Source organism: Leiobunum rupestre, chromosome 11, assembly GCF_980474605.1.
Source record: "Leiobunum rupestre chromosome 11, qqLeiRupe1.1.hap1, whole genome shotgun sequence".
NCBI lineage: Eukaryota > Metazoa > Arthropoda > Arachnida > Opiliones > Sclerosomatidae > Leiobunum > Leiobunum rupestre.
This window is the reverse complement of record NC_143394.1, coordinates 24,646,308-24,665,206: the sequence shown is the minus strand read 5'-3', so window position 1 is coordinate 24,665,206 and position 18,899 is coordinate 24,646,308. Positions and strand designations below refer to the sequence as shown.

General features: G+C 35.4%; 1 protein-coding gene across 8 annotated transcripts in view; it reads left to right on the top strand.

The window, feature by feature from the left end:
• The window catches only part of Cdk4 (Cyclin-dependent kinase 4), a 53,105-nt gene extending 42,788 nt beyond the window's left edge, over positions 1-10,317 (top strand). For all 8 annotated transcript variants that reach the window (XM_090163174.1, XM_090163173.1, XM_090163176.1 and 5 more), the window contains 6 exons: positions 2,887-3,028; positions 4,702-4,869; positions 6,435-6,544; positions 7,341-7,391; positions 8,911-9,046; positions 9,146-10,317. In XM_090163174.1, the coding sequence (XP_090019300.1) occupies positions 2,887-3,028; positions 4,702-4,869; positions 6,435-6,544; positions 7,341-7,391; positions 8,911-9,046; positions 9,146-9,316 (778 nt within the window). In that variant the 3' untranslated portion in view covers positions 9,317-10,317. The remainder of the gene's footprint in view (positions 1-2,886; positions 3,029-4,701; positions 4,870-6,434; positions 6,545-7,340; positions 7,392-8,910; positions 9,047-9,145) is intronic.
• The last annotated feature ends 8,582 nt before the right edge of the window (positions 10,318-18,899 follow it).

Here is an 18,899-nt window from a genome sequence, read left to right as displayed (position 1 = left end):
CTTCCATGCAAAGGACCAGCACCTGCAATTTCGTCAGTCGGGCAGTTTTTACTTGTAATTACAAACTGGTTAGTGTCCCTTTTATGATGGTTTGCCGAAATTACCCTAATCAATATTTAATTACGTATTACGTGGAATCAGTATTTTTCTAGGAAGCAAACTAACTCTTCTGATAGACGCAAAATCAAAGCTTCGTGCGCGAAGTAAAATTCACGAAATATGGCGCTTTTTAATTAAGGATGGTTAGTTTCCTTCAAAGGACGCGTTGCTCGCTTGGCTTTAAAGTTGATAAATTTTACGTGGCCCAACGGAAAACGTGCCATTTCGCGCCAGTCGAAATACGAATGCGAGTACTCTATCAGCATCGCTTACCAGACAATTTTTGAGGTCAGATACTCGAACTCGAATAAGAAAATTTTAAATACTCGTCGATTATTCAGTGTCAAAAATTTGCCTTAATTGGGTACTCAAATACTTTAATAAGCCACCTGTAAGACTCGCTGAATAGTTTTTCCCTCTGACAATATTCGGGTAATCGACCACTCGTTGGGTACTTGAGTGATTGTCTGGCTGGATTCGTATAGAAGTTTTTTAGTTTTGGTTTTGCCTGAGTAATGTTCTTTAGTTTAGCGTTTTGTTCATTATTTTTATATTTTTTAACTTTTCAATTGTTACCTAACATCCATTTAAGTAATAAATAGTAGGCTATTTTAATTTTTTAATAATTACTCGACTACCCGAATAGAACTCGTCGATTAATCAAGTACCCGAACGATTTTTCAAACTATTCGAGTACTCGAGTACCCGAACGGGTTTTTCTTATTACTTGACTACTCCAACAAGGAAAATTTGGAAATAGTCGAATACTCGACAACCCGCCTCGATCAAAACATTACCCGACTCGACTAGGTATACATATTTTATCAATGGCTTCACTAGATACCATTCAATCATTTAGGCTTTCCTAGATGGTCTCTAGGGCTGTGTGAGGAGTGGTTTTAGGCAATCGAGTCTGGTATCTAATACCTATTTTTTTCATAGTGTATTCGAGTCGAGTAATTGAGTACTTGATTAAGAGGAAATTTTCTCTTATTCGAGTCAATTTATTAAGAAAAACCTTTAGTTATATTTTTAACGAGTCGGGTTATCGACTACTTGATTGAAAATGAGTATAAACTAACTTTCAATGCTGAAAAATATTCCTGTAATTAAACTGAACCACTTCACAGTTTCCACAACTTTGGTGGACTAGTGACTAGTGGGATCTAAAAGACTACTTTACTTGGCTTCTAGCCTAATTATAGTATTTAATAGTAAAATAACAATACAATGTACATTTTTTTTAATTATTAATGTACCGTTTGTCCGTATATTGCTTAGGAAGTTAAGACTCTAAGTCCTAACGCCGGCCGACATACTCGTGAAGAAACATCAAAGTGATACTGCCAATCAAAACCAAACCTCAATAATATTGTTTGGAGAAAAACCGCGCTGGCGCACTACGTATTAAAAACCGTGATCCATCTCCTATGTAATTCTAAGCGTTTGTTGTTTACACGTCTTGTTTATTATTTCCACCCCAAAAAGTAGCCAAAATCCCTATGTGAACTTTGAAACAACGAGGATAAATAAACCAATACTCGATGAGTTTCGAGAGCAGCTTATTCGAGTAATCGGGTACCCGACTATTTAGTTTTCTACTACTCGATAATCGACGAGTATTTTACTTATTCGAGGTCAAGTTCGAGTACTCGACCACAAAAAAACGCCGTGAAGTCGATCATGTTCGAGTACTCGCTTAGCTCTAATAGTCGCCCTTCCAAACACTGTCTACTGTCAACGCGACTTCGGAATAAATTGGTTAACATGTATTTCTTAAAATGTTTTCAACCTTTGGTAATAATAGTGCCCCTTTATATCTAATACTTCTTAAAGAGAGTATAGAGTTCCATTTTTATGGTGGACCAACGAAATTTCTGCCCCCAGGTTTATCAGAAGCTAAGGTGATTGGCAATAGTATAGTGTTATCGGACGATTTCTGGGTTAATTTTCTACTCCCTTTAATAACAATTTCAATAAATTTCTTAGTAACAGGGTTGGGAAAAACCCGTTTTTTTAATAAAGACTCAAAAAACCGGTTTATTTGGTTTGAATCTATTTTTGGCTTTTGTTTAACCGTGCATACTTATTACAAATCAACTAAAAATTAATATGAGTATTATTACAAGTCTCACATGACCAGAACAAAGTTTTAGTTTCGTGTTTTTACAAGTCTCACAAGAACAAAGTTTTAGTTTTAGTTTCATTTTTGATTTTGTATAAATGCAGAGTGACCATGAAAATGCCTCGAAAATTTTATAGAAAAATTAGGAAATTTTCAAGCGAATTAAAGGAAATTATATTAAAAACCATAAGCAAAAATATGGATTGTTATCGAAAAACCGTAGATAAAATAAAGTGAAATATAGGATGAAGAAGTGTACACGACGATATTATATACCACGGGTTATACATCTCCGAAATTAAAATCCTGGTGATTCCACTGTATCGTTTATTGAATATTTTGCTGTTTGAGTGCCTGTTTAATTTTCGCCCAAATACCCGAGACTAGACTCGTCCCCCTCTCCCCCGAGATGGGGTAAAATAAGAATAGATAGCTAAAGAAAGGCTCAATATTTATTCCATCAAATGAGATGGGATGAATCTTTTCTTTGGTATATTCGAATCCCGTTACTATTTTACTGTAAAAATAACAGCTCCAAAATAATCCAGCGCCAGATAAACTTATAAATTATCAGCGCCTTTTTGTTGGCGTCGAAATGATCGAATCCTAATATAATTTCCATATTTTATTATACATTATAAAACGTAAAACTTCTGTTCTAGGTTAATGGATGTTTGTCACGGTCGAAGACTGGAACAAGAACAACAACTTGTTTTGTACCTAGTGTTCGAGCATGTAGAGCAGGACCTCGCTACTTATCTGGAAAAGTGTCCGTCACCCGGGCTAGGCCCAGATAAAATTAAAGTAAGTAACTAATCGATCGTTGAATTATAGTTTAGGTAATTTCCAGGAATTATTTATCACTTCCTAGCGCACTTGTAGCCCAGAGAGAATCTCAGTATCGTGATGGTAGCAACAAGAATGTATTCAGAATATATAGGCCACCACATCAGTCTGTGTTTGGATGATTCCCGGAGTGTCGTCCCCCTTTACCTGGAGAAACGGGGAAGATTACACGAGGAAAGCGAATGGGTTTGGTTTTTCTTCCCGGGGAGACACGGTGCTGCAAACGTTTTATCTATTAATATGAATACATTCTTGGTTCAGTCAAGAATACCAATAATTTATTTATGCTTTATATATGCATTGGTGTAGATATATAGTTTTGGAAAAACTGCGTAGTTGATAAAATTGTTTCCACTTATTAAAACCAATCCATAACGCATCGTTTAACTAAGGTTTAAAGATCATAACTTTACAACAAAAATACGTTTTACCGTATTGCCATAATTCTGGATATAGTACATGTCATTTATATGTGGAATACTCTTTTCAAAAACAGTCCGTCTGAGCTGTCACTCAAGCTGTCCGGATGTCACTCGTCAACAAAAGTCGAGGAGTAGATGGGTAGGAAGAGGGGTTTAAAGCTCGCCCGCGAGTGCTTGGCTACCAGGATTTGGATGAAAGTGCTTGCATGGAGTAAAAATTGAAGAGATGAATTCATTTTATAAATTCTACCAAGGCTTTTGATGACAGCACATACCAACTTGCATGGAAATGGAGATCAAATTCATATTAGTTTAAAAGGATCGCTCTTTGGTCTCCCCTCAAATACTTCCACTTTTGGGAGTTAAGTGCGCATTCTACTCCTCCTCCTTATATTTTTCTTCCTCGGCCCTTTTTGTGGCAAAATTTGGATGAAGCGTACACTGCCTTCGAACCCACAACAGTATAGAAATCCTTCAAATCGCCGCTGAAAATAATCGTGCATATCGTGAAATTGATTGTTAAATCTGCCAAAGATCTTCAAATCAGAAATTAAAATAAGTTTAAAATAGTTTAGAAACCCCGGGGGCGAAAAGTGCGGCAAATAATGGAAATCATCATCATCTGCCTCTACAATAACGAGTTTAGGTGGCCAATCTGGAAAACATTGATCAATATTAACTTATTACTAAATATAATTTGAAAAATAGTCCGTCAGCGTATAAGTGGTCAGATTTTGACTATTGTCTTTTGTGTTGTTCCTCTACTACTTAACTAAATTGAAGTAGTAATATTCCAATATTATTTGTTAGAAAATTCAAATGAAATTAGCAGTTTTAGCGTATTTAATGGGTTACATTCCTTTTCTTTTTTAAAAAGGTGGGACATTTGGTAAAACTGTTTACAAATTGTTATACTAATTCTTATAAAAATTAAAATGTGTGCTAAAATTAAGTCATTTTGAAAAATATCAAAAATATTTTCAGTATATTTAACGAACTATGTTTTATGCCTATCCCCAGAAACTGTAAACCATCGTGACTGTAAAAAAAACTGACTACTACTATCAAAATTCAAAATAAATAATATATTGGAATATTGCTGCTCTTAAAATTGTTTTTACATTTATCTTACAAAATAAATGTTCAATTGAAATTTAGAAACAAATCTAATGGAATTGATTTTTAATTTAGGAATATTTTCATTTCTAGGATATAACTTATCATTTAGTGTGTGGAGTTGATTTCCTACATTCCCATAGAGTAATTCATCGAGATTTGAAACCTCAAAACATATTAGTAACAAATTCCGGTCAAGTGAAACTAGCCGACTTCGGTCTTTCCAGGATGTACGACACGCAAATAGCTTTAACCTCTGTGGTAAGTACAATTTTTCTCTATTTTATTAATACTCCAAATCAACGCTACCGAAGTAGTTAGTTTTCATCATTAATTAGCATTCAGTTTACAAAGTGCCACATAGCTGCTAACACGAGAAATACATTACATACTATTTGTAATTTTAAAACTGAGTCTGCTTAGCCGGTGAAAATCCACCAGCTAAGTGAGCTTCTCACGTTGGCCACTAGGTAATTTTTGTAGCTGAAAAACTACTGTGGTGTATGGGGTTGGACTTTGTGATGACACCGCGATATAATTATAAATGGCAGAAAACGTTGAAGTATTGAAGTGTGTATCAAAACCTCAAACATAAACAGAAACGTAATTTAATTTGGAAAATAATTTGGTATTTAAATTTATTGAATAAAATCTTTCAATAATAATTTGTCTAAGTTAGCTTTTCTCTTATTACATTGGTAGTTAGTTTTGGTCTCATAGTAAATGGCGTCATGATTTAGTAATGAAAATAATTTTACTCAGAAATCCGATTGCGGTTTTAGAATTGATTTACGACGCTAGATCCAGTGTAAAATGTTCTGGCTTCCTAATTTTAAATCTTAAGATTGACTGTACCGCTCTACGTTAGCAGAGTGGTCTCATTCTGCGTGTAATGATGTAACTCGTTACGCTTTGCCCCCCCCCCCCCCCCCCGCCATTTTGAGTTTTGAGCTCATTTGGGGGACTCACTGAGATATTATCTGGTTGGCACTTTAGCAAGAGGATCCGGGTTTGATCCCAGCTTGTGGCACTCGATGAAAACCCGGGAAAAACTCCTTCGGCGTTGAGTTTACAAGTTATCTCCTCACTGGTTGAAGGGGTTTCGGTAAAAACTTATTTCGGTTAACGGTAATTGTAATTGTAAGCAGCTGTTGCTTCACGTGGCATGAAGGTTTGGCCACTATCCTCTTACGCAGTATAGCTCGACCACCTGAATTAATGGTATTTAAGTCGTCTACGGTGGTGCTTGTTAGAGATAAGCGACACCGTCTGTAACAATAACCTTCAAACCTTATCGGGATTTATGTTTTTTATGCTATGTATATATTAACGAATATCTAATTTAATTTGTCATTCCTCGCTTAATCCTAAATAAATATGTTTCATTAAACTATGGCCTCGTTCCTCACTCTGCTGTAACTTAGTGGTGGTTTTCTAACAGTGCTTTGGGTATTGATTTTTATTATTATAAATGGCTAGAGTTGGCACAATCTAAATTTATAACGACCTTTTAAAATTTTGCCAGTTTCTGCCAAATCACCCTCAATTGAAATTTGAACACCTAAAAGTGGACACTGCACTCCACCACCCCCTCCTCGGCTCGTTTTGCCAAAAACTGGGGTCCTGAGTGTACGATGTCCACTTTACTTAGAACCACGCCATCCGACCCTGGGTATCATTTCTCTTACAGGTCGTTAAACTGTCAGTGATTATTTCGGATTTTCCGATTTTCCATCGTATCTTAAGTTAAATGAAAATCAAGTTTTATTATGTATGCACTTAACCTGTCTTTATTATTGACAATTACTAAACAGATAATTTTCTAGGTAGTTACATTATGGTATCGCTCTCCTGAAGTGCTTTTACAAACGCAATATGCAACAGCAGTGGATATTTGGAGCTGTGGGTGCATCTTTGCAGAGCTTTATTTAAGGAGGTAAACTATATTATTTCTCGTTATTACATACTTTAACCTAGGAGCAACACACACAGAGGGAGAATGCAGATAGTCTTTAAACGCTCTAGCCTTTTCTTGCGCCGCTTTTGGAAAAGCATTTTACGGGTGGAGGGGGGAGAAGACATATTCTGAGCTTGCCCCTAAAGGGTCTAGCCAATGAGAAATGTACACACGAATTTTCGCTTATAAGTAGTTTGTATGTTAATTTGGTTTTCGTAGAGCAACTTTGTTTATGTACGAGAATGTAGAATGAGAACGTTAAAACGTGAAGTGAAAAATACCGTCGATTTCGGAGAAATAACGAGATGCTTCGTTCTTTACTCTTAAGATATATACTCGTCTGGAATCATGGGAGCCCGCAAAAGTGGGGGGGGGGGACACATGCACCCCGATTGATTAGCTAAGGATGCACTAATAAAGGTATGAAGTCCTCCCTAGGCCATGCAAAAATAGTATGCGTGCGCCCGTGCCTCTACAGCCTATAGGCCTAAGTCACACGTTATTTCCAGAATAAAGATTAGTTACCCCAAATCATTGGACGTACGTTTTACTTCGTGTTTCATATATTTATATCTTTGTGAGTAACATTACCTTTTTTTTTAGGCAACATACGAATTGTGTTATTATTTAGGGTAAAAATTAGTAAAATTTTGTTGTTATAACTTACTTAGCATACACTCTTGGCCAAGTAACCCTTAATTCCTTTTCTACAAGATTTTATTTTTCTGCTATCAACTGAAACCTGATCCAAATTTAATGGAATTATTTTTTCTAGGGCTTTATTTAGAGGAAAATCCGAAAGTGACCAACTAGGGAAAATTTTCGAGTAAGTTGAATCTCATGCTAATTTCGCTTTGTGGCCCATGCCATTTCATCTAAATAAGGAATACGAAAAATGTGTTTATTTGGTTTTTATGACAACGGAAATGAAATACAGCAAATAAAGTAATGCTAGTTCAAATAAAACTGTTCCAGAGAGCACCCCGAGCTAGGTGTATCCCTTACCATATTCCATTTCTTCTCATTTGCACTTTAAATCGCTTGAAAAATAATTGAAACTTTTTCCTATGCTTTACTTCAAGAGGTTCGTACCGCAAACTCTTGGTAATATAAACTACTTCACTTGAAAATTTAAACGCTACAAATTGTCGTTGCCCCTTTTGGCATTATATCGCGTAATTTTCGATAAGTTTCTGCTATTTTTTATTTTATTTCACAACGTCGACCACACATAATTGATGTACTGTTAATATGCCTAGAAAAATCAAGTGTTCATGCTCCAATGTAGTTGGCAATCATATTTTTAGTTGTTAATTTTCTTATATAAATGTAACACTTTTTTCTAAACAGTTTGAGTGAACGATAAGTCAAATCTGAGAACGTATTTAAACTGCAAGGTGGTCTTCCTTGCTATTCTATTTTCTCTGTGACGTTTACAGAAGTAGAAACGAAAATTGCCCCTCGCTAAATAGATATTACCGTTTTGATAGTTGTTTTTCTGGTCTAACGAGTTTTCTGAAGGTCAATTTTGAAGTCCAAAACCTCATTAAAACACGATTTTAGGCACAGTTTTGTGCTCATTTAGCCCTGACTTGAGAGTGCACAAAAGAGGGTTTTTAAAAGGAAGTCCAGGCCAGTGTAACACTATTCAAATGTTACTATAAAACATAAAGAATCTCATTTTTAGTGTAATAAATTGTAACCATGAAAAATTAACAAAGATTCTATCGATTATGGTTTTTTCGGTCAATTTGAACTTGTACTTTATCCCAGAACAGATAAAAATCACCCTACATTCGAGATCGTATGTCACCGAAGATGATTTCCTCTTAAAGCAAGTGGCGAGTCTACTGTAGTACCTCGATGGCTCAATAGATGTCGTTGCACTAAATAGCTTCCGTATATTGGCTCTACAATTTTTATTTCGTAAAATATAAGAAAAAATAATTTATCTCGATTACACAACAATAAATTAAAATCGGAAAATTTCCATACCTTTATTTTTATCAACATTAATTGTAGAAGATAAAATTAAAATAACTTTCTTCTTCGGTTAAACTGAGAATCGCACGGTGCTACAACATCCAAGAGGTTTTCTTTAGAGCACCCACTTGCTTCAACATTTATAGAGTTGGTATTGACGTTTCGGTAAGTTATTAGCGCGCTTCTAATGCGGTATTGTTGTGTCGTGAGTTGTAATAAAGCTCTGATGGTTGTTATGAACTAAATACTATTTATTGACAAACAATGAACATATGAACTTAACTACATTCTTCTCTCCTAACTCTCATTTACAAAAGATGGTTATTTACATGACTACTTTACAAGTATCTTTGTCGTTTTAGCGTCTTAGGGACGCCATCCGAACAAGAGTGGCCAAAAGATGTATCGTTGTCTTGGGGATCTTTCAGACCGAGCAACGGTGTTCCTCTGGAGTCAGTTATTCCAGAAATGTGTCCCGAAGGCGTTGACCTTCTTTTGGTATGTATCATCTCAGCCTGATTACCATTTTAGAATGGAGATGTCGATGCTTCTTATTAAACGTGTTGCAAATTTTATTTTATTCCTATTTCTGTTTAGAAAATGTTGACGTTTAATCCTTTAAGAAGAATTACCGCCAAGGAGTGTTTAGTTCACGATTACTTTAAAGAGCTTGAACTACACCCGCCAAAACTAGAATCAGCATTATCAACGAACAAAAATTGTACTGTTCTGGGAGCAGGCTCCCAAGCGGAACACAGTTCAGGATAACGACCAAAAGGGTTCTACGCGTTCGTGCGAGTGTTAAACATGGACAAAAGATACCACTGTGTGATATTCTTTTTCTAAGCAACAGTGTGATTGAGTCGTCTTTTTCGAATACTACGCGAGTTTCTTTAAATTTTGGTCGTCGTTTTGCGAGGAATAGATAGTTTAAAGCAAGACTCAGCTCAAAGAAAGTAACGCCGGTAATTTGCCTCTATCTAGAGATAAATTCCCCGTATAGCGTAAAAATCGGATTGCTTAATTTATTAATGAGCTCTCCAATTGTTTCCCTTTTTAAAATTTAAACTTCTTCCACATTGAGGCTTAAATCGGTACTGAGTGCATAGTCTTGCTTTAAGCACCGCGAAACGCCTAGAGAGATATAAATTTTTTTAGAATTGTAGCCATTCATGGTCTTATTAGGCACCTTTTTCTCTTCACGTCTCGCGGTGCTTCTCGAATGAACGGCGAGGACTAATTGGTTTAAAAAATACCAAATAGATATAAGTTTAATACCGGTAATCAAGTGTGGTGAAGTACTGTTTTTTAAGTTATTTGATAATACACATTTTTATTTATAATTCGCGCATGGGCCACCTATTTTAGGGGGCGCTGTAAAGCCGCTTGTGTTTCAATTAATTATATTGAAACTGAATAATACTTTCGAATTGTTCATATCGCTATTTTAGGTTCTGTTTCTAAATTTATTTATTTTGCTGTACTTTGTTGTATTATTAAGAACAGTGCAAACAAGTTAATGTGTTTTATTTCGTTCTTATTCGGTTCTGCTACTTTTAAAAAGAAACTGATACATCCGGTGATTTTATGACCCCAAAAGTATCGGTTACTTGTGGCGGACAACACGCAATGTCTGACCAAAATCTTCGGTGCGAAACAAAGTCTATTGCCTTCAATTTCATTCATATTTGGTATTTCTGGCTTCTAAATAAAGATAACCCTTTTAACCAATGTTGAATGTACTGCAATTGAGGATATTAGAATTAAACCGTGGTGAAGAATCGTCTTCAATTTTTGGTTCTCGATTCACATTATTTTTACAGAAATGTCGATTTATGCACCAGAATTATAGAATGGATGAAATTATTTTCCACTCATTAATTAAGTTTACCTATAATACGGCACATGAAATAGATAATACCATCTGACAATTACGGTACATTAACGTCCGAGAGCTGCTAATTCGTGGTTTTGGTAGTTCATTTGTAGTAGCATTTGGACCACAATGCGTTTTCTACGGGGGTCCTATTTATGCCACTGAAACCTTTTTAAATACCAACAAACGGGTACCTACAAAAGCATTAAATCTACTTTAAATCCCATATTACTGTAGAAACCACCACACCTTTGACTGTGAACAAGGGCATTTATGGTGATACGAAACCCGATGCGTTTCTTATTGTTGCTGAGAGTGAAGGGAAAAACATACAAAAGCTCTTTTTGGTTATCGTTGATAAATCGAAAATTAAATGTTAATAATAATAATAATAATTATTATTATAATAATAATCAGCTAGGCTAATACCCAAGGCACCACCCTAGGCCTAAGTCATCGAGCGACTTTTAAAGCCTTTAATTCAGGTGGCCGGGTTACAATGCGTAGGAGCGTGGTGGCAAGCCAACAGCTCCCTACACTAACTATTACCGTTAACCTCAACAAGTTTTTTATGGAAGGGGAAACCGAAGATCTCGGCGGAAAATCCCTTAAACCAGTAAACCCTACTTTCGACTAGTTTCTTAGGCCCATTGTTTAAGGGTTGTAAACTGCAAAACCGGCAAATCGCATGAAAACGGTACTTTACCTTTTATAATTGTAATCATCGAATTACCATGGTAATGGGGTTTTTTTTGGATCTTGTCTTGTGATCCGGAATGAACGTAAAATCGAAAAATCGAACGCAATTAGTCTTTTTAGCTTAAATAGAGCTATGTAAAAGCCAATGCAAGAAGCTCGTTAACAGCTGAATTTTCGTCAGCTAAGCATATGTTTTGTGTTTAATAATAGCAAAACGTCTTCTAAGCAGTTAAAATTCACCAGTTTATGAACTACTCACGTTGACCACTGAACTAAAAAGGCTGTTTGGAATGGAAGTGGTTGATCAATTAATTGTATTAATTCCTGAGCAATAAAACAAATATACAGGCTGCTTCAATTTGATCAGGCCAGCCATGTTTCCGAAATATATTTAATCTAGAAATTTTAAATTTGTAGGGTATGTTTATAACATTGCTATCTCTTTAATTTTTAAATTTCAGAACAGTCTGCTGAAATTTCACGGTTTTAAGAATTTTGTTTTTGGCCGCTAGGTGGAAGGCAAAATTTTCAATTGTAAATCTGTTCAGCAATCAGTATACGCCAAAACTTACTGTTAATGTTGGCTCGTTCGAAATAGGCCTAATTTTCAATAAGAAGAATTTTTTCGGAGCGATGAACAAAAATGTTTGAAATGTATGTCTGTTATTGGTAATTTACAATACAATATTTTTACGCCAACCGAAGCTAAAGTTCGGTATATTCCCATTCGATCGAAATCCCATTCGACCGAATTCAATATGTTTCCGAAATATAGCCCAAAAGGCGGATTCGGTTCATTGGGACCTTTTGTTTTGTTTTTTACTTCTGCCCCGAGATATAGCAGGGTACGGAAAAAAACGTTATACCTAAACAAAATTGCTACAGGTGTACTAACGGTAAGCTTAGGTTAGGCTAGTCTCTCACTTCCCTAGGGTGGCGCGCTTTTATAAATATATTTATGCTTTGAACTTTTTATTTATATCAAGAATACAATAATTCGAACAATATCATTTTTTAATGTGAATGGTTAAGTTTGTAGCAATTGCGTCGAGTAAGGCTAACGCGACTTCTTAATTCGATTTTTTCGTATCTTTTTGTTCTTCGTGATAGTTTTTAATTGCAAATCCGTATCTTTCGTTGAATTGCAAATATATATTTGGTGGTTTTGGGGGTTTACCAACATCACGAACGTCGCGTTTCTACACGAATAATAACTAGATTTATTTACCGTTTTGTTTAAGCGAAACAAATAATCATTCTTAATCATGGAGAAAGAGACAGGAGGTTTTATGAAAGAGCTTTCTGCCGTAGGGCCGTGATGCCAACTCCCACAGGATGGGAGAGTGGGGGGAAGACAAAATAGGGGAACCGCACCGGTCGCGTCTCTCTCTCCGTTTCACGGTGGAAATGACGTCAGGGATCCGCGTTCGCTAGCTAGCGCCATCTCTCAACCTCGATAGCATAGTCACATGTTTCAAATTATTGCACAATTTCGCCATGCTTGTACTTTTCTTTCACGCCCGCTATTTTTAATGATTTGAGTTCAACATTGTTGTTACTAATGGATCATTCTTATTGCAAATTCAAACCTTTAAAAAGGTTATCTAAAGCTGTACAGAAAAAAATTGATACAGGTATGTGTACAATTATAAATAATGAAACTGGCTGGAATTTTCTAACAAACATTTCATTTTAGGAGTTGGTTTCAACAAGATGTTTTTAATGGAAAATCTGAAATCTATACTAGCTAATGCCTCTTGTTTGCATAAAGTCACAAACGTGGGAAGAAAGGATATTTTTATTGTATGCCAATTATATTTACTATTACTATTGAAATCAAAGATATTATTGTTTTTTGGTTTTTTTAGAATGCTCTTGAAGAAATTAGGGAAAAACCAATTACAACTTTAAGTGAAGAAGCTATTGATTATTTATCAATATTTGCTGACGAGAACACTGGCCTTCTCGATAAAGCTAGATTTGGTTTTAAAAGGCACGAACTACTTGTTAGCGAAGATTTTCAAAGTGAATTAAAGTCATCATTCTCTCACTTGGCCCCATTTACTGCCCTTAGTAAAAATGACCAAAAACATGTTGTTGCTATATTTTCTATGCGCCTCTTTGATGAGGTTAATAGTAATTATTTGGAAAAGGAAACTGAAAATTTACCACCCCCTACACCAAAGAAAGAAGTCAGCAAAATACTGTAATAGTTAGTGTAGGGAGCTGTTGGCTCGAACGCGTGGCATGCAGGGCTGGCCACCACCCTCCTACGCATTGTAACCCGGCTACCTGAATTAAAGGCTTTAAAAGTCGCTCGATGACTTAGGCCTAAGGTGGTGCCTTGGGTATTAGCCTAGCTAATTATTATTATTATTTATTATAAGCGATCAAGAGGTTCCGGGGAAAGATCTGAAAGCTATTCATCAAATCGCTGGTTACGCTATCAACCAAATAATTGGAATTTATGATTGCCCTACATTTTGGAGAAACTGTCTAATAAGGAAGAGTGAAGCGACGGAAGAGTTCCACAAATGGAGTTTAATGCAAGACAGAGACGGGTTATTATATTTAGGCAAACCAGCGTTTGAAATGTTTAAGAAAATGTGCGATGACATTACCCCCTTTGTAAGAGCTAGTGAACCATTTAAGGACAATGCCAACAGAAACAAAAAAATTATTGAAATTCTAGAAAAGGATGTATTTGTTACGCAAAGTTGGAACAAATTATGGGGAGAAAATGAAAACTCTATGGCTGCTTTAAAAAAATGCTACAGTATTTTAATCAATTGTCATTTAAAGCACGGCCCCCTGCACGTGCTCACTCCGCGTGCGCTCTGCTCGCGACGATAGCGGCCCGGACAAAGAATTATCATCCTATGTATTTTCGCGACGGTGAGAAATCTCCGCTAGAGGCGCTGTCGGGCCCGCCCTAAATTTAAATATTTCAGCGGATTTTTAATGCTTTTCAACGGCGGTCGATTTAACTTGTTCGAGTTATTTTGAACTGTTATAGAAGAATTATTGCGAATTTTAATAGAAAAATTCCACCATTTCACCATTAAAAGGTAAGTTTTCGAATGAAATAGTTCGTTTTTCTAAATTATTGCAATATTTTGAATGATATCAGTTAATCACTAAGCCTAACTATTGTTCCCAGTGGTTTTGCATTATAATGAGTTTTCAAGGTATTAAAACTATTTTTAATTGTAGTTTAATTTTTAGTTTTGTTAAATAACCATATTTTTTGGTTATTTTATCTAAATCTAGTTCAAGTATTAATTATAAATATAAATATTTTACTTAATAATTTATAAATAAAACTGTAAAGTACTAAAGTTTATATTTTCTCACAAACTCCATTGAATTATTTATTAGAAGGTTCAACGACTAATGACTGACGCTGACGAAGGAAACGATGATGCTATTTTCTTGTTAAATCTAGTTTGCAACTACAACAAAAACGCCCTACATTAAATGAAGTTTCCGTTAGGCAATGCGTTACATGGGACATTTCTTCTCCAAAAGGTTACAACTACCTTAGACGTTACAGCATCCTATCTTTGCCATCCAAGAATACTCTCAAAAGATACGTCGGAGGTATTATGAAACTAATTGTAATAAAATGAAAATTAAACCAAAATTGCTCAATAAATTATTTCCATAAAATCTTTATTTTACGCTTCGTCATAAGTCTTATCAACTTTCGATTCCATTCGACTTGTATTAACATAATTTGAAATGCAATTAATTTTTGGCCTATGCTAAATGGTACACGCTATCTACTTAAAAGAAAATTATTACAATTACATAATACGTATGGCTTATTTAATAACGGTAAACAGCGAAGTAAATTCTTATATAGTCAAGCCCATCGTATTTCTGGTTTAATTCCTTGGGCGTATAATTTATGTTTTTCTTCAATGACACTAATAATATTATACTAATAAACTGACTGTTTTGAAAATCATTAGGCATTTTGACTCTTAGTTCATCGTAGATTGCATCTTTGAAAACAAGTTAATGAATAATGACAGACCACCGTTAGAAACCATGTTTTAAATATGACACTAATCAGAATTATAATTAATAAAATTTGATTAATAAACAACAACCACTTATAAATTCACATATACAGGTATATTTAGTTATAAAAACATTCCATTGAACCACAACCTACATTTTCAATATCAGTAGAAAGAAAAAGCTTATAGTTTGCTTTTACACAACTTCCTTAGATTATATCCTTTACTGTACTCTAGATTGTTTAAATCTAAAAAATATAATTACTTAGTTTGTAAAGCTCCTAATGATTTATATAAGAAATGGAATTGTAAATATTATACCTACTTACTGACCAAAACAACCTATGCAAATGACTTCTTCTGAAAACCACGTGTTCGTTTGTTTACTTTTCTTTCGAGTAACGGTGATTGCGCCGTCTTTTGCTAGAAGGCTGATTTTTTATAAATTATTCCGCGAAATATTTAGCTTCAAAAAATCTCGAAACGCGTTTAAACTGTTCATTAATAATTAACTTAAATATGGTATAAGTAATTTATCTCTAAATTTTATATTTTCTAAATAAGTAACGAAATACCAAAAATTCGTAATCTTTCCCCTAACATTTTAGTGTAAAGTTTAGTCTACATTTTTCCCGCGACGCTGTTTTAGCGCTGGCGACCCCGCCCTTTCACTGTTGCGGTTTTAGAGCGATTGTCCGGGTCGCTATCGTCGCGAGCAGAGCGCACGCGGAGCGAGCACGTACAGGGGGCCATGTTTAAAGGGATTGACACGAAAAGTGAAAAATGTTTTCGAATCATTAAAGCGAGACTGTCTTAACAGTAGCGGTATCCGAAAGGAGCTAAAATTCATCACGCAAAAACAAAAAAATGTTTTATAGTTCCATTAATGGGTCAATGCAAAGAGCTTCACGTGCTAATTTTCTTCTAGCAGCTCTTTTCTTCTTGGTTTTTGAGCAATTACCATTTGTTACTTTGACCAATAAAGATTTCATTTGTTTTAACCGTTTTGCCCCCTGTCCATACTGATTAACAGTGGGGTTTTCTCCCGCACCACACATAGCTCTCTGTTTGCTAAAATAATATTCAACAAGGTCCTGATTGAGCCTAGCTGTCAATACGTAAGGCGGTCCTCGGTTTAGTAAATATTTAATAATTTCTATCGTTGAGTTAACTGTAATACGAAGACCTTCTAAAGTTTCTCTACTCAGAATCATTTTGGACCTATCGAAACCATCCTCTACTTTTAATTGGCTAACTTCTTCTTCCCACTCATCTAAATATCCAATGAAGTCATTTTGTAGCCACTGAAATTTAAAATAAAAGGATGTACAGTCCCGGACATAAGTTTCCGGCCGTTTTCATTTGGCCGCCATTTTGATTCTGTTTGACGTAGAGCGTCGTTGGAGGTCTTGTTTGAATACTTACGCTCACGAAATTAGTATCAACATAAATTTATTTTGATATATCTTACAAGGAAAAAGAAAAATCAAAATTAGTAAAACCCCACCGATTTGACTTTACCAAATTAAGCGTTTAGTTAGTTACAATTAGGCCCATTAGACGCACAATGTCACGCAGAATACGAATCTGTCTTTGAAATTTAAATCGGTTCAATATTACCAAAGTTATAAATAAAATAACAACGGTTTAAAACTGGAAAATTAAGCCTAATCGAAATATTTAGTCAAACAGGTCAACTGAAGTGGGAAGCAGGCGTTAAAGCGGGGGAAACAATTGCGTTCAAGACCACTTGATTTTGCCCTTCACCTTAAGTTGTTAGCGTTAGAATAAAAACACTAAATAGGACAGTGACCAGAATTAAATAATTGCAAATTTTATATCAATCATCACAAACAATGACATATTTAGAAAAATTGTCTCAGTAATTTTGAATTTTTTCAGATTAGCACTTTACGACACTTAATAATAAGTCCAATAACCACATTTGTCTACATCCTCTCGCATACTCTTGGGCATCGATTCGTGATAGGCCCGAAAAAATTCCTCGTTGAGCTTCAGGTCGCGCCACGCATTTCCAGAAGGCGTTGAACATTTCGTCAGGGCACCAGCCCGCATCTTCGAAATATTTTGTAATCTCTTATTTTTGAAACATTAATTACAGGGCCCCTATAAATATAATATTTTTATTTTAGGGCCATTAATTTTAACAATGGCCCCTTTAATTTTAACATTATTTTTAGAGCCCCAATTCAACAATATTTTACGGGCACCTAATTTTAACGTTTTTTTGGGGTCCACAATTTCAACGTTATTTTAGGGTCCACAAATTAAAATTTTTATTTAAGGACCCCAATTGTAATATTATTTTAAGGACCACAATTTCAATATTATTTTAAGGACCCAAATTTTAATTTTATTATCACGGTCCTTAAATGCCATAACGTTAGGGCCCCTAAATTTATCAATACAAATAATTACAACTATTTTTAACATTATTTTAGTGCCCCTAATTTTAATATATTTTTGGGTCCCAAATTTTTGCACAGAGCCTTCAACAGTGTTTATCAGGCTCTGCATTTCGTACGTTTGAGTAATCGATATGAAGAACCATTTCCGCCTACAGGTTTTCATGGGGTTCAAATCACATCGTTTGACAGGCCAATTTATAATCTAAATAAAGAACGAAAAATAAGTTGTTCGATACCAGAACTGTATTTAAAACTAACAATCCGAAATGTATCGCTGTTCGAATTGACTTGTCTGGTCCAAATTCATCACCTTTCCGCTGTCGCACTCATTCCGGCAGCAGGTTAAATTTCTTAGAATCTAGAAAAAAAGTTTGAGCAACGCGCGAACATTCGGCGAGATCGGAAAGGTGATGAAATTGGACCAGTGAAGTCCGTTCGAACAGCGATACATTTCGTATGTTTTAAATAGTGTTATGGTTTCAAACAACTTATTTTTCGTTCTTCTATTTAGATTACGAATTTGCTTGTCAAAGGATGTGAATTTCAGATCGTGCCACGCATTTCGTACCGCCTTCAGAAGGTGTTGAACTTTTCGCCAGGGCCGTATTAATATGAATATAAACTCCAACGCGATTTGACTGAAAGATACCCACCATTTTTGGGATTACCTTTCCAGTAAACCACTAAGCAGCGCCGAAACCTCTAAAGCCATAGGAGGGCGCGGCTAACAGCGAAACCGTTGTCAGAAGGAGACTAAAATACCAGAAGTTATATTCCCTTTAAGGCATGTGCCAAGTGCACTATCACCGAGGGCCCCCGAGGTCAAGGCTAACATAGCGGGCCCTAGCCCGCATCTTCGAAATAATTTTCATATATTTTTTTAATTATCTTTAAAGGCCACAAATCTTAATATTATTTCAGGGCGCCTAATTTTAATATTTTTATTTCAGAACTATTAATTTGAACATGATTATTTTTAGGACTTTTGAACATTGAGTGAGATCGAAAAGGTAATAAATTTGGATCAGTCAAGTCCATTCGATTAGTCGGAAGAAGGTGTTAAAGCGTTAAAACAATTACGCTCAAGACCACTGGGTTTTGCCCTTCACCTTGAGTTGTTAGCGTTAAGTAGGATTATGACCAGAATTAATTCTTGAAAATATTATTTGAATCATCATAAACAATGACTTTTTTTTTACAAAAAGTTTCAGAGGTATTTTGACAGTTTGCCCAGAATACCACTTAACGACACTTAATAGTGACTCCAATAGCCTCGTTTTTCAACAACTTCTCGCACTCTATTGGGCATAGATACGTGATAG